Source organism: Phycodurus eques, chromosome 20 (assembly GCF_024500275.1).
Source record: "Phycodurus eques isolate BA_2022a chromosome 20, UOR_Pequ_1.1, whole genome shotgun sequence".
Lineage (NCBI taxonomy): Eukaryota > Metazoa > Chordata > Actinopteri > Syngnathiformes > Syngnathidae > Phycodurus > Phycodurus eques.
The window spans coordinates 9,632,673-9,653,608 of record NC_084544.1 but is presented as its reverse complement, the minus strand read 5'-3'; the positions used below and the strand labels follow the sequence as shown (position 1 = coordinate 9,653,608).

Genomic DNA, 20,936 nt, shown 5'->3' with positions numbered 1-20,936 from the left:
AAAAGCAATACGTGTCATTCCCACGTTGCGCGAGGGCCCAAGTGAGGACTACGGGTCACACTTTTTTTTTTTCTCTCTCCCTGACATATTTGTCTTATTTGAGCAATATAGTAGTGCAACATCATTTATGAATGGCCCCACCCCCCTCCAACCGTGTGTGTGTGTGTGTGTGTGTGAGATCACTCCACTTAAGCGGCGTCTCCAGTGCGCGTGCGCGGCGCGCGCACGTTTTACTATAGCTCCGGCGACCAATGAGAACGAAGCAGTTTTTTTTTTTTTTTAATGCAGAGAAAGGCACACGAATGTGATTGTAGTATAGACACAGCAACTTCTAACGGAACCTCCTTTTTTCCCAACGCTGCTCAGGTTATTTTCCTTTTCACGCCAATCTACTCTTCTTCCCCTCCTTTAGGAAAAAAAAAAAAAAACATTCACTCCCCGTCAGCTGTCCCCACCCCAGATTCCCGAGCAATTTTCCTCAATCCCAAACACTTAATTGAGCAATTGGGTTTCCTCACGTGTCGGCTGATTTGTAGTTTGAACACGTGGCTCATTCAAAAAAAAAAAAAAAAAAAAAAAAAAAAAAAAAAAACCGGAATCGCAGCGGATTTTTTTCCTCCCCTCCTTCTTCTTCGTCGCTTCTTGTTCTTCTTCTTCTTGGTTGTAGTCGACCCAGAGGCGGGTGCCTGCCTTAGCGTGTGTCTGACATTGTCCGTCTCTTCGGAGGAAGACACAAAGTACTTTCTCCTCCTGGTCCCCCCCCCTACCTTCCCTACCCGGTCCATCGTCGTTTGGAAGAACCTGGAAGATTAATAATTAAGCGTTTATTTATTGTGCGGTGAAAGAGGCAGAGAGAAAGCAGCGAGGGAGCGCGAAGCCACTACGAGGCTGCCAGTTTAAATCTATCTGTCCACTCCGTAGTGTACTGAAGGGGATTTCTTGCTTTTTTTTTTTTTTTTTTTTTTTTTTTTTTTTTTTTTGAGGGGGGGGGGTTTGTTTTGGGGCCACTCCAAACGCTGCACACCCGCTGTCGGAGCCGTTAGGTGCTTCTTTTTTTGTTTTTTTTTGTTGTTTTTGTTGTTGTTGTTATTGGTTGTGAACATGAATAAGCTATATATTGGCAACGTGAGCGCCGAGGCCAGCGAGGAGGACTTCGAAACTATCTTTGAGACGTGGAACATTCCTCACAGTGGTCCCTTTCTGGTCAAAACTGGCTATGCCTTCGTGGACTGCCCCGATGAGAAGACTGCAATGAAGGCCATCGATGTTCTTTCAGGTGAGACGTTTGGAGCGGCGTAAAAGTGTGTTTTATGGGTGTGTGTGTTTGGCATTATGAGAAATGCACGAGAACATTGTGTTTGGGATGAATTACTCCATTTATATATGCATGCACCTCATTGTGTGTTTTTACACTGTAATTTAATTGATTAATTAAAATATCTACTGGATTCTGCTCTCGAACCTTGCTGCGGGCCTTCGGGTTAGAGGTCGTCTTCGGCTGTGTGTGTGTGTGTGTGTATGTGTGTGCGTGCGTGCGTGCGTTGCTCCTTTTCGAACCATCCCAAATGGTAGCAAAATGCAAACGTTTTTTTAAATGTATTTTCTTTTTTGGGGAAAAAGCCCACCAAGGCTTGTCCTGTTGCCACAAGTCTCTCGTTGTGTTGCCGTGTAGCCATTTTGCCCATGCTGACACACCAGGTGGTTTAATTGTGTTGCTCAAATGTAGGGCAACGATGAGGCGCATACACTTGCTTTTTTTGTTTTTAAATCGCTTTGGGTACCCGAGTTTTAGAACGATAAATGTTGCAGTTGCTCTTCGTAACGAGGAGTAATGATATTTGAGCAGAATGCCTTTGAATGGAAACGATTTCGTCGTTGCTATGCTCGCCTTTGTAAATTAAGCCATTTGTGGCTACCTGCTAATATATTGCTAATCCACTTCTGTGGATTAATTTTTATTGAATAAAACGAGGAAGCGGAAATGCCTCACAAGCAGCGATTATTGCCTGATTCTTCTTGTCCCTTTTTTGTTTCCTATTTTTTTTTTTTAAGGTAAAGTTGAACTCCATGGGAAACTTCTCGATGTGGAACACTCTGTGCCAAAACGTCAAAGGTAGGTTATGATTTGTAACGTGGTTCCTTTGCAGAAAGTTAGTGTCATTATTTTTAAGTGTGTTTTCTGTCGCCCCCTCCCCCTAAATGTTGTGGGGGGTCAATAAAAAGGGGCGTATGGCTTGTTGTAGCTACTCCCTCCTCTCAGCCGTGACTGTGGGGTGCTGCCTTTTGGGCTCAACCGTCACGTTTTATTAATTTTTTTGGTACTTATGTACTGTTTTAAAATAACTTAACTGGGTTCCCCCCCACCCAAATCCGCTTGACGTGTGAGGGCTGCACAAGATAGTGCGGTTCTTGGAGACTGCAGGCGTACGTACAGGCCTCATGGAGTCGTCCATTTGAAGGATCTGCTCCGTCACTGCTGGCTTCCGCCCTTTTTTTTCTTTTTTTCCTCCTTGCATGAGATGGACGCTAAAAGCGGAATGGGAAGCCTTGGGGCCCCCAAAGTCACGCAAAACCTCGTTGCACAACTGCACACTCGTTGCCACCACCTCCATTGTTATTGTAATTTAAAGATTTGCGGCATGTTCCCTAAAAATGCTTATAGGTTGATTCCTTGTGTGCGTATTTTACAAAGATGGCGCACCCACAGCCTGAGTCACGTTTTTTTTTTTTTTTTTCATCATCATCATTTTGTAAATTGATTGTGTAAACTTAACGTTTGATTTCTCATCATGGCTCCACGTAAATGTGCTCTTTGTGCAAAGTGTTGTCTGTTTGTATTATCTGCCAAGTTAAAATGATTAGTCACGTTGGAAACGTTCAAAAATTAATTTTAACCAAAATAATGTTTGAAAATATTTTTGGGACGTGTATATATTACCTAAAACTAATAGTACATTTCCTCTAAGTTTATGTTCCACCAGAACGACGTGTAACCGTTTTCTGACGTTTTTGTTAAAAAATAAAAATAGAAATCTTGAAATAATTACGTGTGCTAAATTCATAGATTCTTCACGCAAACGTGCCTGTGTCAATTGTCTGCTAAAAAGAGTGGACTTCCAGCCCCCCCATTCCACAAACCTTTACAATGTGAAATAAAACTAGTTTTAATTAGTACAAATGTATTTGTGTATAGTATAGGCAACACACACGCACACACTGGGCCATTCTTTGCATTCTGCTAATATTAGCTGGGGGGAGGGATACGAGGAGGGGGCTGGGCCAATCACCACATCTTTAACCTTTGGACTCCTCAGGAAAAGGGAAATGCTATAAAGTCAGGAAAGATGCAAGCATGTTCAGTGTCCATTTTGGGGTTAATAAAGAACATGGGGTGACAGTCTATTAATTGTTTTTTTAAAATCTAAAAATAATAAAATGTTCATGATATGAATATGAACTATAGTAGTTATTGTGGTAAATATGAGAAATTTGGTCTCTAGCAATACCAAACTTCCAATTAGGGGGGAAAAAAATACACACCTTGTTTTATCAGGGGGGAAATGTGAAAGAGGTTAACCTTTAAGTCTTGTGTTAAATAGAGAGGCATTTTATGACCAATCCTGTGTTTTCAAAATATATATTTTTTTATCTGATCACCATTTAGTTTTAAGATAAATTTTTGTTTTGCTACCAGTTCATTTTAATGTACAAAATGAATTGTATGTAAAACTGTGAGCCGCGAGGTGGTTGAAAATTATTTGTGATTATAGTATACACAGTATGGGTTAACTTCCAGGGTCAGGTTTTTGTCTGGGGGGGGGGGGATAAAAAGTGAAGCAAGCACATAAAAAAAAAAAAAAAACGGTCAGTCACATGTACAGAAGCGGGGGGCGGGGGGGATGGTGTGACTATACGAGGGAAGTGTGTGTGCGTGCGCGTGTATGCGATACTGCTGTTAAACTCACTTTCGGGGTTTTACTCATGCTTTTACTATTTCACTCTTATCACATTTGAGTTCTCGTGCACGACTGTTTAAATAAGTAACAGAAGACAGTGCAAAGATGGTTCTTGGGATTAAGAGGTTTGGGTCACAAGGTCAGCGTGGGGCCCCACCTGCCAAAAAAGAAAAAGAGGGAAGTGAATTTATGGCTCACGTCAACATAGCCTTTGCATTTGACTTTCTCTGTATTTTGTGAATGAGGTTTGGGGGGGGGGACGAAGACTCAAATGTGCAACAGTCTTTTCAGTTGAGTCACCTCATAGTGTCTGGCTGAAGATATTCAACTCATTGGAATGTTCTGAGGGAGCTACAAAGCAAGTCATCCCAAAACTCAAGGCCCTGAATGTATCTCTCTCTTTAGGGGGGTTCCCAGCGAACATTTCAGGCAGTCTGTGTAGAGGAGGCGGCTGGGACGGCAGAACTTGGCCGATGTGGAGCTCAGTCAGTCAGAACTAGTACATACTTGAATAGTGTGGCTTGATGAGCATTGACTTTCCATACTTGTGTCGATTGTAGTCCTTCCATAATGTTGGAGACAAACTGAGGTGGATATAGGTGCCCCCCCCCCTTTTTTTTAAAACAATAAAATAAAAATCTAAATGTTTAGATTATCTTTTTACACCCTTTTGAAAATTTGGGCCCAGTGGTTAGCTTGTACAAAGCTGGTTTATTCAAAAAGTAGATAAGGAGCCTGGCTTGGTCTCGGCCATCACATGACAAACCAGCCCCAGTCACTACTCTCCCTCCCCCTCCCACTTTTAGCCCAGCTCTACATGTTCCTGTCAGTGGACTTGTCCGTGTCCATGGTAACAGGGCCCCACCCCCACCGAGTAGAGTGGGCCCTTGTTACCCTTGCCTGAAACAGGACTAGTCCCCCTCCACCCTACATCACCACACCCCAATCACCCATCCCCAAATCAAAGGCTGCATGGGGACCAGGGAATGTATAGAGAACCCAGCCCCCACGCCACGCCACTCCAACCCACCCCACCCTCCTAACCCTGCCTGACTTCTTCTGTCTGTGGAGCTATAGGTCGGCCCTGGTGCATTTGCACAGTTCACATCGTGTTCCCACTGCAATGCAGAGCATACAGAATGTGTGGGTAGGAGGTGGGAGGGGGTGCTGGTCGTGGGACGGATCAGCCAGGAATGGCACACAGTTGGCCGGAAAGGGCTAGAATTCCTCTTGGAGGTTATCTGTGAATTTTCTTTGCAATTTGCCCGTTTTAGATTCGAGTAGTCGGTGTCGAGTGTGAGTAATGTACATGAAGTTGATGCATACTCCAGGTTGAATTGTTGCGTTACATGTACAATACACTTTTTTTTTTGTTTTTTGTTTTTTAAATAGAAGTGCACAAGCAACTTAAGATGTCTGTTATTTAGCTTAGAAATATACTGCTTTTAATTTTTTCTCAAGCTGGTTTTGGGTCTCTCACATTGTGTGCGCATGAGGCTGCCTCATGTACATTATGGCCCTTCAGGTTTGTCAACAGGCAGCGGACTTTGGAGTGGCCTACCATTTCTATACAACGTCCTCCTACAGGCAAACACTCCAAAGCCTCAAACAACCATTGCTACTCTTTAGTCCAGTGGTCTCCGTGTATCCTTCCTAATTATGCTGCCGTCCCCTGAATGTTTTTAATGACTAACGTGACTTTAGAACCAGTCAGCACTGTTAGTTACGCTCATCTTCGTTGGATGAACAAGTGCACGAATTTCATTCTTCCCCATTTGAGTTGGCACCCCACCCCCTTTTTCCCCTGACACAACAGTTGGGTGATCCTGGAAAAGTGCGAGTCACTCTCTGGGACATCATTGACTCCACTTTTGTTTAGTGCACTGTTCCCAATGCAATCATTTTGAAATTGCCTCCAAACTCTTCCTTTGCTCCCTGTGTGTGTGGTTCTGACCCTAATGGGTGTGGTACAATTTTAGCTTCTGAAAAAAGGAGCACCCTCTTCTCCAATTAAACCACCCTATTGAATTCAGTCTCTCTCTCCTTAACGTGAGGCTCACTGCACCTGCTGATGTCATTCTGGAAAAAATTGCACATCATAGCTGCAGTTTCTCGACTAGATGCCTCGCAAATAATGGCAAAGGCAATTACTTTGCTGTTTTCTCCTTAAAGATGTAAGAGACTTCACAAATGCTGCTGCTCACAGGGCCACTATAGATATATATATATATATATATCCAGATGATTTTTATTGAACACATAAACTGATCAATAAGAACTTGTATCAAGTTGTCTCACCCATTTAGCTATCCTTCACCATCATCTTCCCTTCTTGTCTCCTCAGGAGCTGTAAGTTGCAGATCAGGAACATCCCGCCTGACATGCGGTGGGAGGTGAGTGCTAACAGGCTACTGAATGTTTCTAGGATTTGGTACATCGTGGGGCACCCCAACTGGCCTCGTTCTAATTCAGACGCCTTTTGGAATAGTCTTGCTTTTTTTTTTTTGTGGGGGGGGGGGTCGACATAGCACATGCTTTATTGGTTTACACATGGCTGCAGCTGCTCAGGCCAAGCGAGCTCACCAAGCAGTGGGCCAACTGTGGTTGGAACAAATGATTTGACATTGTGACGCTCAGATATTGAGCCGCAGATTTTTAATGCACAACAAATTTGGAGAGGCAACATGTTGGTTGTACTTGAGGAGAAATGTGCAAAAATGCATCTTGTCAATGGTTCTCAAAACGGATTGGCTCACATTTTTGTATATTTGTGTATTAAATCTGTGTGTCTGTTTCTTGAGCTAATCAGTGTCTTGTCTTTCAAGACAAATGATAGTGCTGTTGTTAAATCTAAAGGTGTGTGCGTACACATGTATACAGTTGAGCAGACGCACAAAAAGCTGCAGTTCAAATAAATTGTCTGAGATTCATGAAAAATTATGATTGACCAGACCAATACAAGAGGGAAAAGTATTTTTTGGGGAAATAACTTTGGCTGTTTTGCTACTTACTCCCCTAATGCATGAATTAATTTAATGTTGAAACATCGGCTGTGTGTGTGTGTGTGTGTGTGTGTGTGTGTGTGAGAGAGAGAGAGAGAGAGAGACACAGACAGTGTGTCTGGGGGTATGTGCATGAGTGAGATTTTAAAAAAAGAAAAAACATATCTACATAGTTTTTGAACCATTACAGGACCATATATAAAACGCTTAACTGCTTTCATGGATACTGGTATAGTCCAAAATTAAAGGGTTCAAGTGTTTGTGGTACTTTGTACTTTACCACTACAAGAGAATTTAAAAATAAGTCTTGGAGTTGCAGCAATATGACAAAAATGTCTGTACACTTATTATAGTGCACCATTCAACATGCTCTGTAGGATCATGTCAAGTGTTTTTAGTCAAATAGAACCCTCAAAATTTCTCCAACAAACTTACCAGAGAGCAGTGTGCGTTAACTGGTGCAAAGGTGTCCTCCACAGCAATGTTAGATTTTAACATGCGTTTTTTAAAATTAATAAATTTATTTAATTCACTATAAAGGGTAGTATGAGTTGAGCAATAGTGTGTGTGTGAACGGAGTATGTATCCTTCTGGGCTCCACTTTCTCATATTTGCTTCACTTAGAAGTTCACAATATACTTACCATGCCTATGTTAAGGTATCTATCTGAAAGTTAAATGTTCAAATAATGTTTTTAATTAAAACATTTTTAAAAAATAAATCCTGTGTATGGCCCGTCTCTTTCAATCTTAAATCACCAACTGTGTCTTTAAACTCCTCACTCTCATTTTCTGTGTACAGAGGTTGGGTTGTGACAGCGTGTGCTTGGAGTATTGTTCCGTTTGGGAAAGAAAAATTCAGAATTTCCTCAATGACACACACTTGTTCATATGGTAACCGTGATGCGATGATTTTACAATTTCAGTCTGCCATCAAATGGCCACAGGCCGACTGGGTGTTTTTTAAAGTATGGGCTGGCGTCTCCTCTACCCATGCCTCTTAAACCGCAGCTCCACACGTGTTACTAGCATGTAGCCCAGGGAGGTGGTTGCCTTCTCCAAAGGTGAGGACGAGGTCTCTCTCTCTCTCCCTTGGGAGGAGGGCGGGAGGGTTAGAAAAAATGGGCTAATCTGGGATCTTCTGATGCCAAGGCCTCATATGCATTTTAACAGGTAGATTAGACAATGGCTCGTGTTTTATGCAGCCCCTTCAGGGTGAGCGTGCTGGTGAGAATAGTGGCGTGTTCACAAGCTGTCGTGGGTGGGTGGGCCTGGACAGTTTCCTTCCCATCCATGTGCTCTGATTCATAGAATGTGTAGCATGAGCTCGCACCCCTCCCCCAGTCACTGCTTCCTGCTGGAATGCACCCCACCCTTTTCCTGAATGGCCTGGATTCCCATTGGCCAGCCCCCGCTGAAGGACGGGCAGGCCAGCCAGCCAGCAGCCAGCGTCAGGCGCCGCATTTTGTTGGAGGAACAGCCAATGACTTGGAGTTGACGCGGCAGAGAGGTGGGAGCCTGCTTGGTTTTGTGGGTTGTCTCGGGTGTGTGTGTGCGTGGGTGCGTGCGTGTGCATGTACGTGGAAGGGTGGGGGGTGGGGAGTTTGGCGGCAGTCTTGTTGGCTAGAAAGTGGGGTTGAGCTCTTTGGGGGTGTGGCCTCAGGTTCAACAGAGCATGGTCAAAGGTCTCGGTGCAGCTTAGATCCTTTGCTCCCCCTCTGCCCACAGTTGACCAAATCAATGAATTCCAATCCTGGGGTCTCCAGGTGGCCAGCTTGATGAGTCGCTCCATATCGGAGATTTTCGTAAAAGGAAGCTCCCACTTCTCCCAGTTGGCGTATTGTGCGAATGAGTCAATTGTCTTAAATTAGCTTTTTTTTTTTTTTATTTAAATTTATTGTAGGATAAATGCAAACAAATTCATCATTCCCAAGCTGTAATGTTAAATACACTTGCCCAATCTAATGAAATGTAATAAAAGTGCTGTATAAAATTTCTGCCTTTTACAAAGATATTGCAAGCTGTATTAATTCAACTGTGGTTGTAGCGTGCAGCAGTGTAGAACACAGATTCTCACTTAGGTGTTTCTAGTATTTTTACACTCTCATGGTTAAGATACAGTACATATCAAAATTGCATGCATTGTACTTCTATACCACTGCAAACATCTACCTGTTCAATCAAATCCAGCTCTCGTATCGTTTGATTAGATTCTGTAAGTGTGATTGGTGCATATAGTCACTCATTTATTGTCTAAAATGGTTTAGAATTCAGCCAATTTACAAAGACTCATTATGGATGTTTTTTTAATGGCATGTTGCATCTATAGGGGTAATTGAAAAGTGGCTCCCTATTTCGAAATGCTCATTATGACTTTTTTAATTTGTGCTTGTTCTTTCTGTAGAAAAAAAAATGGATACGAGAATAAAGCATTTAGCATGGTTTTATTCAAAATGAAATGGGCACCGGAATTAGCTAAAACCAGGAACCCTTGTGGGTTGAAAGCCGTAAGTTCTCGTATTCACCCCTAACGTTTTTCCGAAGTCTTGGTATGGTACGGCAGACTTACTCCTGTAACCGACCTCAAAGACGACCACGCATACGGGCCTCTATCCCATCCATCTCTCCCAAGAAGTGGGCATTAAGCCATTCATGAACAATAGCAAAATGCTGGAAGGGCACCTAATCGTTAACATTCTTCCAAGCGCTGGTAACTCGCATCATGCTAAGGTACCTTTTCATGGTATCGCAAAGACTGAATGGACCCACAATCCGGTCCAAAGTGATCCCACACCACAACTTGCAGTATATTCTCATACATTAAAAAACACAAACACCAAAAAAGAGGAAAAAATAAATAATTCAGTAATCAAAGGTGGGGAGTTATTTTTCCATCACCCTTTATGTAAACCCTGAACTCCAATAGTGTTTAATGTTGTGGCTCATCTGGATGGGCTTTTGCTCAACGACAGTCCCAGTCAAAGCTGACATCCTAATCATGACTAACCTTTTTTCCTTAGGTCTTGGATGGTGTGCTGGCCCAGTATGGTGCCGTAGAATGCTGTGAACAAGGTGAATACATGCTTGGGCTTTAATGGTTGCTGATTATTCAGTGTACATTGCATGCAGATTGTGTAGAACTTCAGAAGGTCCTTTTTATAAATTGAGATTGAGTTCCATGTGGGAATGGTAAATGGTCAATGACGAGTGAATGTCCCTGTTGTGTGCTCCTTTACAGTCAACACTGACACAGAGACTGCAGTTGTCAATGTTCGATATGCAGCCAAGGACCAGGCCAGGCAGTGAGTACGCCTGCACACGCAGTCCCCTCTGAACTTTCCTTCCTTCTTTGCTGGAAATAATTGTCATTGTTTTTACAATACACTTAATTAAAAGTCAACTTGACGTAAGATGCAATGGCAGGAAGGCCAACGTCATGGAACCAAACGGTTAAATTTACCATTTAGTGCCCCCTAGTGTACATAAATCACACTTGCTTGGCAATTAGTTCATGCAACGTTATTATAGTTATTGTAAATTTATTCCATTTGTAAGTATGAGCATCAGCGCAATTAATGTGTATAAATCAAGGTTGTCAAAATTAAGCAGCTTTGATTGATAAAATAGGACCAACTAAAATTCATTTTCAGCCCAGTGGAAACACTGGGGAAAAAATAAAAATAAATGAATCAAAACACACCAAGGCATACATTTACATTACAGAAAATCTCACCAGTTAACAAAAATGCTACAAAGTGGGTACATTGGTTAATGTACCTACTGCCATTCTAGTGGAAGAACATGTAATTGTTCTGCCTGTCCATATACGTCACAGGCATCGTTGAACAAAGATGCATTATTCATCTATCCATTTTATGTACTGCTTATGCTCAATCCACATGTGGGTGTTTTGTTTTTACAAACTGTTGAGCAATCGAAAGTGTTGAAAATGGCTTGCTCTTGTAGACAATGCAATGTTAATGGCGCAACAAACATGTTTTTTTTGGTTTCCTATAAAGTGATGGTTTTGGAGATGCAAGATTTCTGCCCGAAACCAGCAATTTACAAAACCATTCCCACGCACATTTACTCTTACGGACAATTTCGTCTTCAATTAAACTAAGAAATAGTTTTTTGGGAATCTGGGAGGAAGCCGAAGTACCTGAAGACAACCCACACAAGCATAGGCCGAACATGCAAATTCCACACAGGAAGTCCAGAGTGCAGATTTACCCCCCCCCACCCCCAACCTCAGAGCTGTGAGAGCGATGTGCTAACAACTCACTCTCCGGGCCACAAGACACATTCATTATAGTAAATATATAAATTTTCAGGTCACTTTGGTGAAAGCTGCACACCTGATGCTCTCACGGCTCACTGCTATTGAATCACTGTTCTAGCCTATCCAAAGGCTGCATTAGATTTGATCTAGGTGTACCTAATTGGAAAGCTTTATTTTTTTATTTTTATGCATTAGAACATATGACCACTTCAAGCCAGTGTCTCTGACAACACACTGGTCTTAGGATGCTGCTAAGTTGTATTATTTTGTAGCACAAAAGTGAGTGTTTGTTTAGTAAACAAGGCATATGTTGCAGCCTGAGCTTTACATTATTTCTTGGATTCTCTGAGATGTTTATCTTATCTAACCAGGAGCGTTCTAGCCCTACTGTGTAAAAGAAATCCCCGTATGCTTGGTTCATAACCCCTCCAGTGCAAGCAAACGGCAACATCTCTTTGTTTCCTAGGGCGATTGAGAAGCTCAACGGCTCCATGATGGAGAACTGTGCTTTGAAGGTGTCTTACATCCCAGACGAGAACGCAGCACCAGAGGGTCCTCCAGCAGGAGGTCGGAGAGGCTTCAATGCCCGTGGACCGCCGCGGTCGGGGTCTCCGAGCCTCGGCGCCCGGCCCAAAGTGCAATCGGACATCCCGCTGCGCATGCTCGTTCCCACGCAGTTCGTCGGGGCAATCATCGGCAAGGAAGGCGCAACAATCCGTAACGTCACAAAACAGACACACTCAAAGTTAGTCGTGAGAGGCGAAACTTCCTTCTTTTGCTGTGGTGTTAACTCCACAGCTTGGAATCTCATCTCTTTTAATCCTTCGTTTCAGGATTGACATTCATCGGAAAGAGAACGCAGGTGCTGCAGAGAAGCCCATCACAATTCACTCCACAGCTGAAGGTTGTTCGAATGCCTGCAGAACCCTAATGGAGATCATGCAGAAGGAAGCACTAGACACAAAGTTGTGAGTTTGCTACCTCATAAGACACTTGAGTAACTTAAACAGTTGTGCATGTGAAAAGTCAAGCCAAACACACTATTTGACTGTTTCCCCCCCACCTCCCCCCCAGTCATGCTATCCTCTAAGTAAACAAGGCCACTCGTAGCCTAAAAATAGGCAAACAGATCAGTTGAGGTCTCTAGTCATGTCGTATTTAATGTGAAGTTGAATGTATCATGTTTGTCTTGCAGTACTGAGGAGATCCCACTGAAGGTTCTAGTACACAACACCTTTGTAGGAAGATTAATCGGGAAGGAAGGCCGAAACCTGAAGAAGATCGAGCAGGATACGGGGACCAAAATCACAATCTCGCCGTAAGATCTTTATTAATGCTTGCCGTAGAACTTCTGCTGTGTGCTCAATGTTTTCTATTGTCACACTGCTTGTTCTGTCCAGTCTACAGGACCTGACCCTGTACAACCCGGAGCGGACCATCACAGTGAAGGGCTCCATCGAGGCTTGCGCGAGAGCAGAGGAGGAAGTGATGAAGAAGATCAGGGAGTCGTACGAGAGCGACATGGCTGCCATGAACGTGAGTGTTCATGGCTGCTTGTAGTTTGGTCGGAGAATGTTGTGCAAGTTATACCCTGTAGCCAACTACAATTAGAAACCTCGTCAAAGCGGGTTGTTATTAAACTAAACCGGATTTGATAGATCTTTTTTTTTTGCAATATACTTAATGTTGTGACCCGCAAGTTTAATTAGCCAGGCATTGTGTGTTCATAAGACATTCATACTGTTGATTTTGTTAACTGAAAATGTTTCTCTGCAGCTCCAGTCTAACCTAATTCCAGGCTTGAACTTGAACGCTCTGGGTTTGTTCCCTAGTGGCGCACCTGGCATGGGTCCATCCATGTCCCATGTCCCGCCTCCCGGAGCTGGCGGCTCTGCATTTGGAGTAAGTTGACAGCCTGTCAAAAACGGTTTCTTAGTGGGTCTTGTAGACTCTGATCATGCAGTACAAGCAGGTGCTTCAACTCACTTGGGCGTGATTGGGTCAGGCCATTGACATCTCTAATTTGTTAGCTCTTAGCAACCCCGTTTCATGTTTCTCTCTTCCTGTAGTGCAGTCCTTATGGGGGCGAGGGTCCATTTTGGGCTTCTATGATGTCGGCGAGCAGCGAGCCCCTCGCCGTAAGTCACCTGTCCCGAACAGCTTTGCACGGCTTATGGCTGCTCGCTGCGGGATGACTTGACAAGGGTGGCTTGCAGCTAACACGGTCTCTAGCTGCCCAGCGACCGCTGAGCTTTCAGGCCCTCATCTGTGTGCAACCTTTAACCTGCAAGCACAGGCACCAGCAGCTTGGCTACTTAATGTCTTTTAGTGGAGTCAGAGATAAAGGATGGGTCCTTGATATGAAGGCAGTCAAAGCAAGTTGTTGGCCCCGAGCTGGCATATTGATTGGTGTATTGGTCTCAATCCAAAATCAATCATGTTTGACTGTGTGATTGACTTGAGTACTGGGGAAACTTGGTTGTGTCTTTGAGCAGGAGCAAGTGATGTGCTGTGGCATTTTGCATTAGAGCACATGTTGTTGTATTAAAGTGTCAGATTCTCCGGAAGCTTTTTTGCTGATGTTTTTCGCAAATTAAAAACAGTAGTGGTTTCGCATATTTAATTGTAAAGCCATATCGTTAACAAATGAGTGTTCATATAAAAAAAAAAAAAAAAAAAGCTCGTTGTCCACATGCAAACCTTTTAGATGTTATATTGCAGATGGGGAAACAGCTTGCCTCTGTTCTGTTACATTGTAGAGTTTTCTCATTATGGAATTGAGGTCATTTTAAATATTTTTACTTGAATGTTTTGTTTATATTTGTGTGTAATGTTTGGGGTCAGTCCACTGTGTTTAATTTCCGTCATGCTTTTCTTAAGGCTGAAATAAGTTGGGTTTTAGCGCCACCTGTTGCTTTGGCCATGTGCTGAATGGCTTATGAAGTGCATTTTCTCGTGAAGTAACATTACCTTTGAAACTTTGTTTTTTTTTCAGTCTTGAATGTGTGTGCGTGGGGGAGAATGGTTTTGTCTACTCGGGGAACCCCTCTTCTGATAAGTTTCAGTTAAAGATATCCACCAATAAGCTTATACAGGGCTGAAATTCTGAGCGGTTCTCCTAGTTGATGCTTCATTTGTGACAAGACCAGAGTGGGCAATTGGATAGATCATATGCTTTAGTAATCAATTGTTTTCCATCTTGAATTTGTTTGTTATGGAGGATTTAAAAGACGTTTGAGGTGTTTGTTTAAAATTCCACAAAGATGGTGGCCACTTGTGATGTTGCTAATAGAAGTACTGTACTGCAGTAGTGTTTGCAAGCGCAACACAGATGGACTGGTCACACCCTTAATCAGCCAAAAGATGAGCTTGTGTTCCTCAGTGGTGCTTTGAGTGACAGCATCCAGGCTCAATTAACAGTAATATGTTCCCACTCACCAGGTACACCCGGAGTCAGAGACTGTGCACCTGTTCATCCCTGCGCTTGCCGTGGGAGCAATCATTGGAAAACAGGGTCAACACATCAAGCAGCTGTCGCATTTTGCCGGAGCCTCCATCAAAGTGAGTCGGCCGAGAAGCTTAACATAGTCGAGCATTTCCTCAAAACGTTGTCGAAGTGAAGATTGCATAATGTTGCATCTCTTTTAGATTGCCCCCGCAGAAGGAATGGATCCCAAACAGAGGATGGTTATTATTGTCGGACCACCAGAGGCTCAGTTTAAGGTGTTGTACACCCACACAAACCGAGGTCTCTTTAAAACTTACTTCACTGGTTAATTGCTCTTTTCCCTCTTCCGCGGCAGGCTCAGTGTCGCATCTTTGGCAAGCTGAAGGAGGAGAACTTCTTCGGACCCAAGGAGGAGGTAAAGCTGGAAGCCCACATCAAGGTCCCCTCCTTCGCCGCTGGACGAGTCATCGGAAAGGGTGGAAAAACGGTAGATAAAAGGCGTACACTTTAAACTGAAAACATCTTGATAAACTCTCTTCAGTTTGGTTCCACAAAGTTTAATTTAAACGGTTGTTCTGATGGTTGCAGGTAAACGAGTTACAGAACCTGACCTGTGCGGAAGTGGTGGTGCCCAGAGACCAGACTCCCGATGAGAACGATCAGGTCATCGTCAAAATCAGCGGACACTTCTTTGCATGCCAGGTAGGTCTTCTCAAAGTCGTCTTTCATTGCCTTTATTCTGAATAAAGATCAATGTTGGTTAACCCAGTACCCTGTTCAACAGAATGGTTTGCCAAATAACTAAAACACTTCAGAGGATGTAGGGTTTAAACAAATGCTTTATCATGTATGTACACTCATCAGTTACTTTATTAGGTACGCCTGCACCTTTTCATAGTGACGTCAATAACGCTTCGATCAAATAGATGCAGTCCTTGTATTTTACTTGGTTACTTAATGTATTTGGGGGCCGCAGGCTAAGCCGGGAAGCCCAGACTGCCCTGGTGAGGTTCTACAATAGAGTTGTCTACTAGCTGTGAGAGACACACTGAACCCTCGCTATTCGCAAGGGTAAGGGATCCAAGCAAGCCCAGACGCAATTAGTGAAAATTCACAAGCAAAGGAAGCCCCTCCCCATTAAAAATGTTGAATATATTAAACCCCAAATATACCTCAAACTATGATCCCAAAACACAATCATTTCAAATTGTACAACATGACCCTTGGTTATGAATGGTTGACAAATTTCATTAAAAAACAAAATGCACCAGAAGCGTTTTTGTTTCTGCTTCGCAACCTGTGAAAATACCAATCACTACTTTCCTCTTAGCCATTGTATTAAGTTTTTGACTCAGTGACGCAAGGATGCTTTAAAAGTACCTATCGTAAATAACTCTTTAGTTTGACACTTGCTTTAAACTAGCTGTTACCAGACGATCAGCTGTTAATTTACACCACTGTCAACAGTAATCCAGACAATTACCTGCAGCAGGACAGATGGCTGTTAAATTCTACAGGAACAATTTGAGTTGGGGTGTTCGTGAATTGGCCGGTGTTTACCGTAATCCCTCCACCGCGGCTCAACTCTGTTCATAGGCCTTCTCCCAGAATGTCGTACCCAGAGAACTTCACCAGGCAGGCGTCAAGTCTGCATCTGTAGTCTGCAGTTGAGGTGGAGGATCTGTGGCTGCCCATCCTAGCAGAAAGAGCCATACCTTGTGAAGGAAACTAATTTCCTTCAATTGTCACTATGTCCGTTCTTTGCCCTGTTTGACTGGACTTTTTCCTCACCACAATGAGACAGTGACTGCATCATTTATTGGGTCTGTCAAGCCCCAGCCTTCCTCCACTTGTCGATCAGTCTTCAAGATACTAAATCTCATCTGATTGTGGCAGAATTTCTACTCCAGTGCTATCTGTACTTGTCCAACTGAGAACCTTCAGGTTTGGAGGCGCTCATTCTGATCTTTACAGCTTCCCTCTGTGAACTGCCCCAGTGACAGCTGAAACCGATAAGAGTTGGCATGTTAGTGCAAGGCACTTCCAAACAAATTATATGAAAATTCATCTCCTTCCAGCTCCATCTCCTGTAACATTGGAGTTTTTGCTTAAACTAGGGGTGTGCTATTAATCAATATTATGGAGCAATTTGAGTTTATTGCTTGATTTTCTTTCTTTTTTAAATATTTTTTTTTTTAGCATCTTCCATAGTTTAACGCGCTTCCGTAGTTTAATGCGGATCCTCACAGATGTGCACTGCTTGCATTAACATGTCTCCAAGCAGAGAGGAGTTGGTTTACAAAAACAGTCAACATTGCCAAGCTATTGACTTTTCCAACTCCTCAAGGGGCATTTTTTTTTTTTGTCAAAAACAATCATTTTCACATTATTTTTCATATGACGGTAAGCAGCCCGATAGAAGGCAGTCACTCGTTCTTAACATTTGCCAGACATAAGGTCAAATCTCCTCACCTTTATACCGCCTGTCCTTAACCTTTGTGGGAAATTATCATTGGTCAAGGTGAGATGAAAAAACAATGTTTGAAATGAATTCAACTCCACTTTTCCTAACTAACATAATTACGCGACGAACAGTGTTGCTGACGTAAATCTGTAATGTAAAATTACAATTTCGCAAAGATGGACTACAAAAGAACTTTTTGGGGAATATTTTGTGATAAATTGAGAAGGCAAAGCATGCCTTCAAATTAGTAAAACAGTATGTTTATTATTTCTCAGCGTATCTGCTCGACCGTTTGGTTCATCTGCTACTGGGGGAACCCGTTCTCCAATTGGCTGAGAGGTTTCCACCCATAGCTTGTACTGGCCGAAATTCCGAGGGGTTCTCCAAGTTGATCCGTCAATATTATTGTGACGTTTCAAACTGTGTCACTTGCCCTAAAAACTGACCAAGCCGTACATGTGAACTTTTGGTCCTCTAGCTGGCCCAAAGGAAGATTCAGGAGATCCTGGCTCAGGTGAGGAGACAGCAGCAGCCCAAGCCTGCTCCCGGAGCCCAGCCTCCACTGCCCCGCAGGAAGTAACGTCCCAGCGTGCGCTGGAGGAAACGGTGACTGAAGCTGCCTCACTCATGAAGACGGTTGGCTGGACGGATGCAGCGGAGTCCAGGGGTTAGACGACGAGGTGTTACGAACGCTCATCTCAGGGGTCGAAGGTTATTAGAAGCCTACCAAAACATCCAACCCCTCTGTGCCTCACTTGAACGTTCAAGTGTGGCAAAGAGACCAACCCTCCCTTTACTCCTCCTCCTCCTCCTCCTCTTCTCTAAACCTCCACCAACCTCACCTCTTTGCATCACTGTAGGAATGTATCGGAGGGCTCCCATCGACGTCACCTAGCCCTCACATGTACGCACCCCTCGACCGCTCTCCTCCTCCCCCCAAGGGCGTGTCTATCTTTTTTCCTCCTCCCCCATTTTTTTTTTTTTTTTTTTTTTTTTTTTTTTTAAAAACTCTTGCAACACAAAGAAGAAATGAGGATCCCCCTCCTATCACCTCTTTGGTGTGGTACTTTGAACCCGACAAAGATGTTTTGGTTGACTTCAGATTTGGTTGATACTTTTCAGTATTTAATTGGTTAATGAAGCTTTCTCATGAGTTTTCTGGCGAAAAGAAAAAAGGCATTGCTCTTACGGTCCTGGTGGGACCGCCAGAGGTTTATTTGGGGGGAGAGTTGGCTCAAATTGGTAGGGCCGTGTTTAGGGGAAAGATTGTTTGAGGCCAGGACCCCTGAAGGGGTGGATTATAAACTGGGTTTCCTGCCCGTGTAATGAAAGTGGCATTTTATAAATTTGGATGCATTTTATAGATAGTCCTAAATAAATAGATGAATATATATATATATATATATATATATATATATATATATACATAAACACACCACACACATATCTATATCTATCTATCTATATATATCTATATATATATATCTATATGTATATGTATGTATGTGTATATATATGTATGTGTATGTGTATATATATATGTGTATATATATGTATATATATGTATGTGTATGTATGTATGTATATATATGTGTATGTGTATATATATGTATGTATATATATATATATGTGTATGTATATATATATATGTATGTATATGTATATATGTATGTATATATGTATATGTATGTATATGTATGTATATGTATGTATATATGTATATATATATGTATATGTATGTATATATGTATATATATATATGTATATGTATGTATATATGTATATATATATGTATGTATATATGTATATATATATGTATATGTATATATGTATATATATATGTATATGTATATATGTATATATATGTATGTATGTATACATATATATGTATGTATGTATGTATACGTATATATATATGTGTATATATATGTATATATACACGTGTATATATATATATATTAGAGGTGTGGGCAGCGCTGTGACTGACACTTTGGGAAATGGTGCTGAAATGCTGCTGCCCAGGAAAACCAATTTAATATGCATTTTACTTAACTACCTCAGGATCTAGTACCTCAGAAGAGAAAAAAAAATGATTATATATAACTATATAAGAAAAAAATGTTCCTTTCCTTTTTTTATTTTGCTTTTGTGGTATTTTGTATACTTTATAAAGCTGATAGTCTTTGAACATTTTTATTTTTTTAAGAAAAAAATTTAAAATTTTGGTCGGCTGCCAACTGACCCTTGCCTTCAACTCTAGTGCTTTATGGTGGCATTGTACATGTGTGTGAGTGACTAAAATGACCCTGTACATAACGTCTATTTGTACATAGCAGCCCCAGAGCCGGAGTTGGCACGCCTCAGCTGGCGGCTGACACGAGTAACCAGAGAGAATCGCCTCAGTTTTTCCCCTGAGGGTCCAACCATCTCTTTTGAAGAAAATTATAAAACACCATGCGAATCAAAGCCAACCGTACATGACTACAGCAATGCCATTTAGTTTTGGGATTGACCTGATTGGGAATGTTACTTTAATTTGTCCATCAAATACAATTCCTTTCTATGGTGCGGGTTAGATGGAGCAGGGTGGACTCGAATGCTTCTGTGCCCGCCCCCATCTTTACATCAAGGCCCGAACACGACCAGCTCAGCAAACTTAATCAAGTCTACGTTAACGTCGATCACTGCATGGTGAGGGTAGGGGGAGTCGCACTGACGGATGCATTTTTCTTTTTAGTTGCTATAGCGAAACATGATTTGAATATTCTGTGACCCACAAGCGTAACGTTTTTGTTTTAGTGACACAGACTGACTTGGGAGGGATAAGGAAAGCGGAAAGAAAGACAAAACCTGACAAGAAAAATTTTATTTCATTTGTGTCTTCATGCCGAATGTAAATATGTTGATTGTGGTAGAAGTTGAGTGTATCCATGCTTCCACAGTAGAACGCCGTCTACCTCAGCTAAAGGGGGCGGGGTGGGGGTGGCTGTTGTGCTGCCAAGCGCACCCCCCCCCCCCCCCCACCCTGTCCCCACTGAGCGCCAGCGCGCACGTATACCTCAGCCCACCCCTCCGCTTCCAGAACACTTCTTTCCACACGGGCGCGCCATCCTAACATCACGCTTAACTGAGTGGCACAAGTGATACTTAAAATGACCCCCCCCCCCCCCCCATTTTTCTCCGCAGTTTGTTTTGATCTACCTCTTTAGACAAGTATTTGAAGTAGAGGCATTCTATTTGTTAGAATTTAAACCCTCTCCTTTCTTCCTCGCATATGAATGAAAACGTAAAATAAAAATCATGTACTCTTTAGAATTGAGAAAATTTATCGAAAGTGATTAAAAAAAAATTCAGTATTTATATGTACTCTTTTTGGCTTAATTGAACTCCTCCGACCATCACCATGTCTTTCTGCTTTTTCTTTTTGGTGGTGTGGCTTCCTTTTGAAATTTTTGCTTTTTTTTTTGTGGAAAATAGGTCAAATCACCTATTTTGATTTAGCTTTCAATAGTTGATATGAGGAAAATGCAGTTTTTCTAAAGGACCTGCCTTTTTTTCTAACTTGTAAGACTACAAAATAGATACAAGTCCTGTCTTGTTTCCCTTTTGTCTTTCACAAATGCTACTCAATGCTGATAATTTTTTTTTTTCTTGGTAGCTATTTTCTTCTGTTAGCAATTCTTGGCTGTGTAACACTCTTATGGGACTGATTTCAGGGATTGGGGTTCCCCCCCTCCTTTTATTTGGGAAAGTGATCTAACTACAGCATGAAAATCCCTTCTCCC

At 42.3% G+C, this 20,936-nt stretch overlaps 1 protein-coding gene across 2 annotated transcripts; it reads left to right on the top strand.

The window, feature by feature from the left end:
* The first annotated feature begins 1,101 nt into the window (after nt 1-1,101).
* On the top strand, nt 1,102-17,731 carry igf2bp3 (insulin-like growth factor 2 mRNA binding protein 3). 2 transcript variants are annotated; one of them, XM_061664761.1, is made up of 16 exons: nt 1,102-1,276; nt 2,053-2,113; nt 6,301-6,349; nt 9,978-10,029; nt 10,196-10,259; nt 11,706-11,984; nt 12,073-12,207; nt 12,435-12,557; nt 12,640-12,775; nt 13,016-13,141; nt 13,309-13,377; nt 14,681-14,800; nt 14,888-14,962; nt 15,043-15,174; nt 15,276-15,389; nt 17,630-17,731. In XM_061664761.1, the coding sequence occupies exons 1-16, from the start codon at nt 1,102-1,104 to the stop codon at nt 17,729-17,731; spliced, it is 1,812 nt and encodes a 603-aa protein (XP_061520745.1). The 2 variants fall into 2 exon arrangements, with proteins under 2 accessions (XP_061520745.1, XP_061520746.1); XM_061664762.1 differs by lacking the exon at nt 13,309-13,377.
* Nucleotides 17,732-20,936: the final 3,205 nt, after the last annotated feature.

What these genes read in the sequence shown, in the direction of transcription:
- igf2bp3 (XM_061664761.1), top strand. Translation starts at nt 1,102, where the DNA reads ATGAATAAGCTATATATTGGCAACGTGAGCGCCGAGGCCAGCGAGGAG. An exon ending in TCTGTGCCAAAACGTCAAAG is followed by an intron (nt 2,114 to 6,300) that starts GTAGGTTATGAT and finishes TTGTCTCCTCAG; the next exon opens with GAGCTGTAAGTTGCAGATCA. An exon ending in CGCCTGACATGCGGTGGGAG is followed by an intron (nt 6,350 to 9,977) that starts GTGAGTGCTAAC and finishes TTTTTTCCTTAG; the next exon opens with GTCTTGGATGGTGTGCTGGC.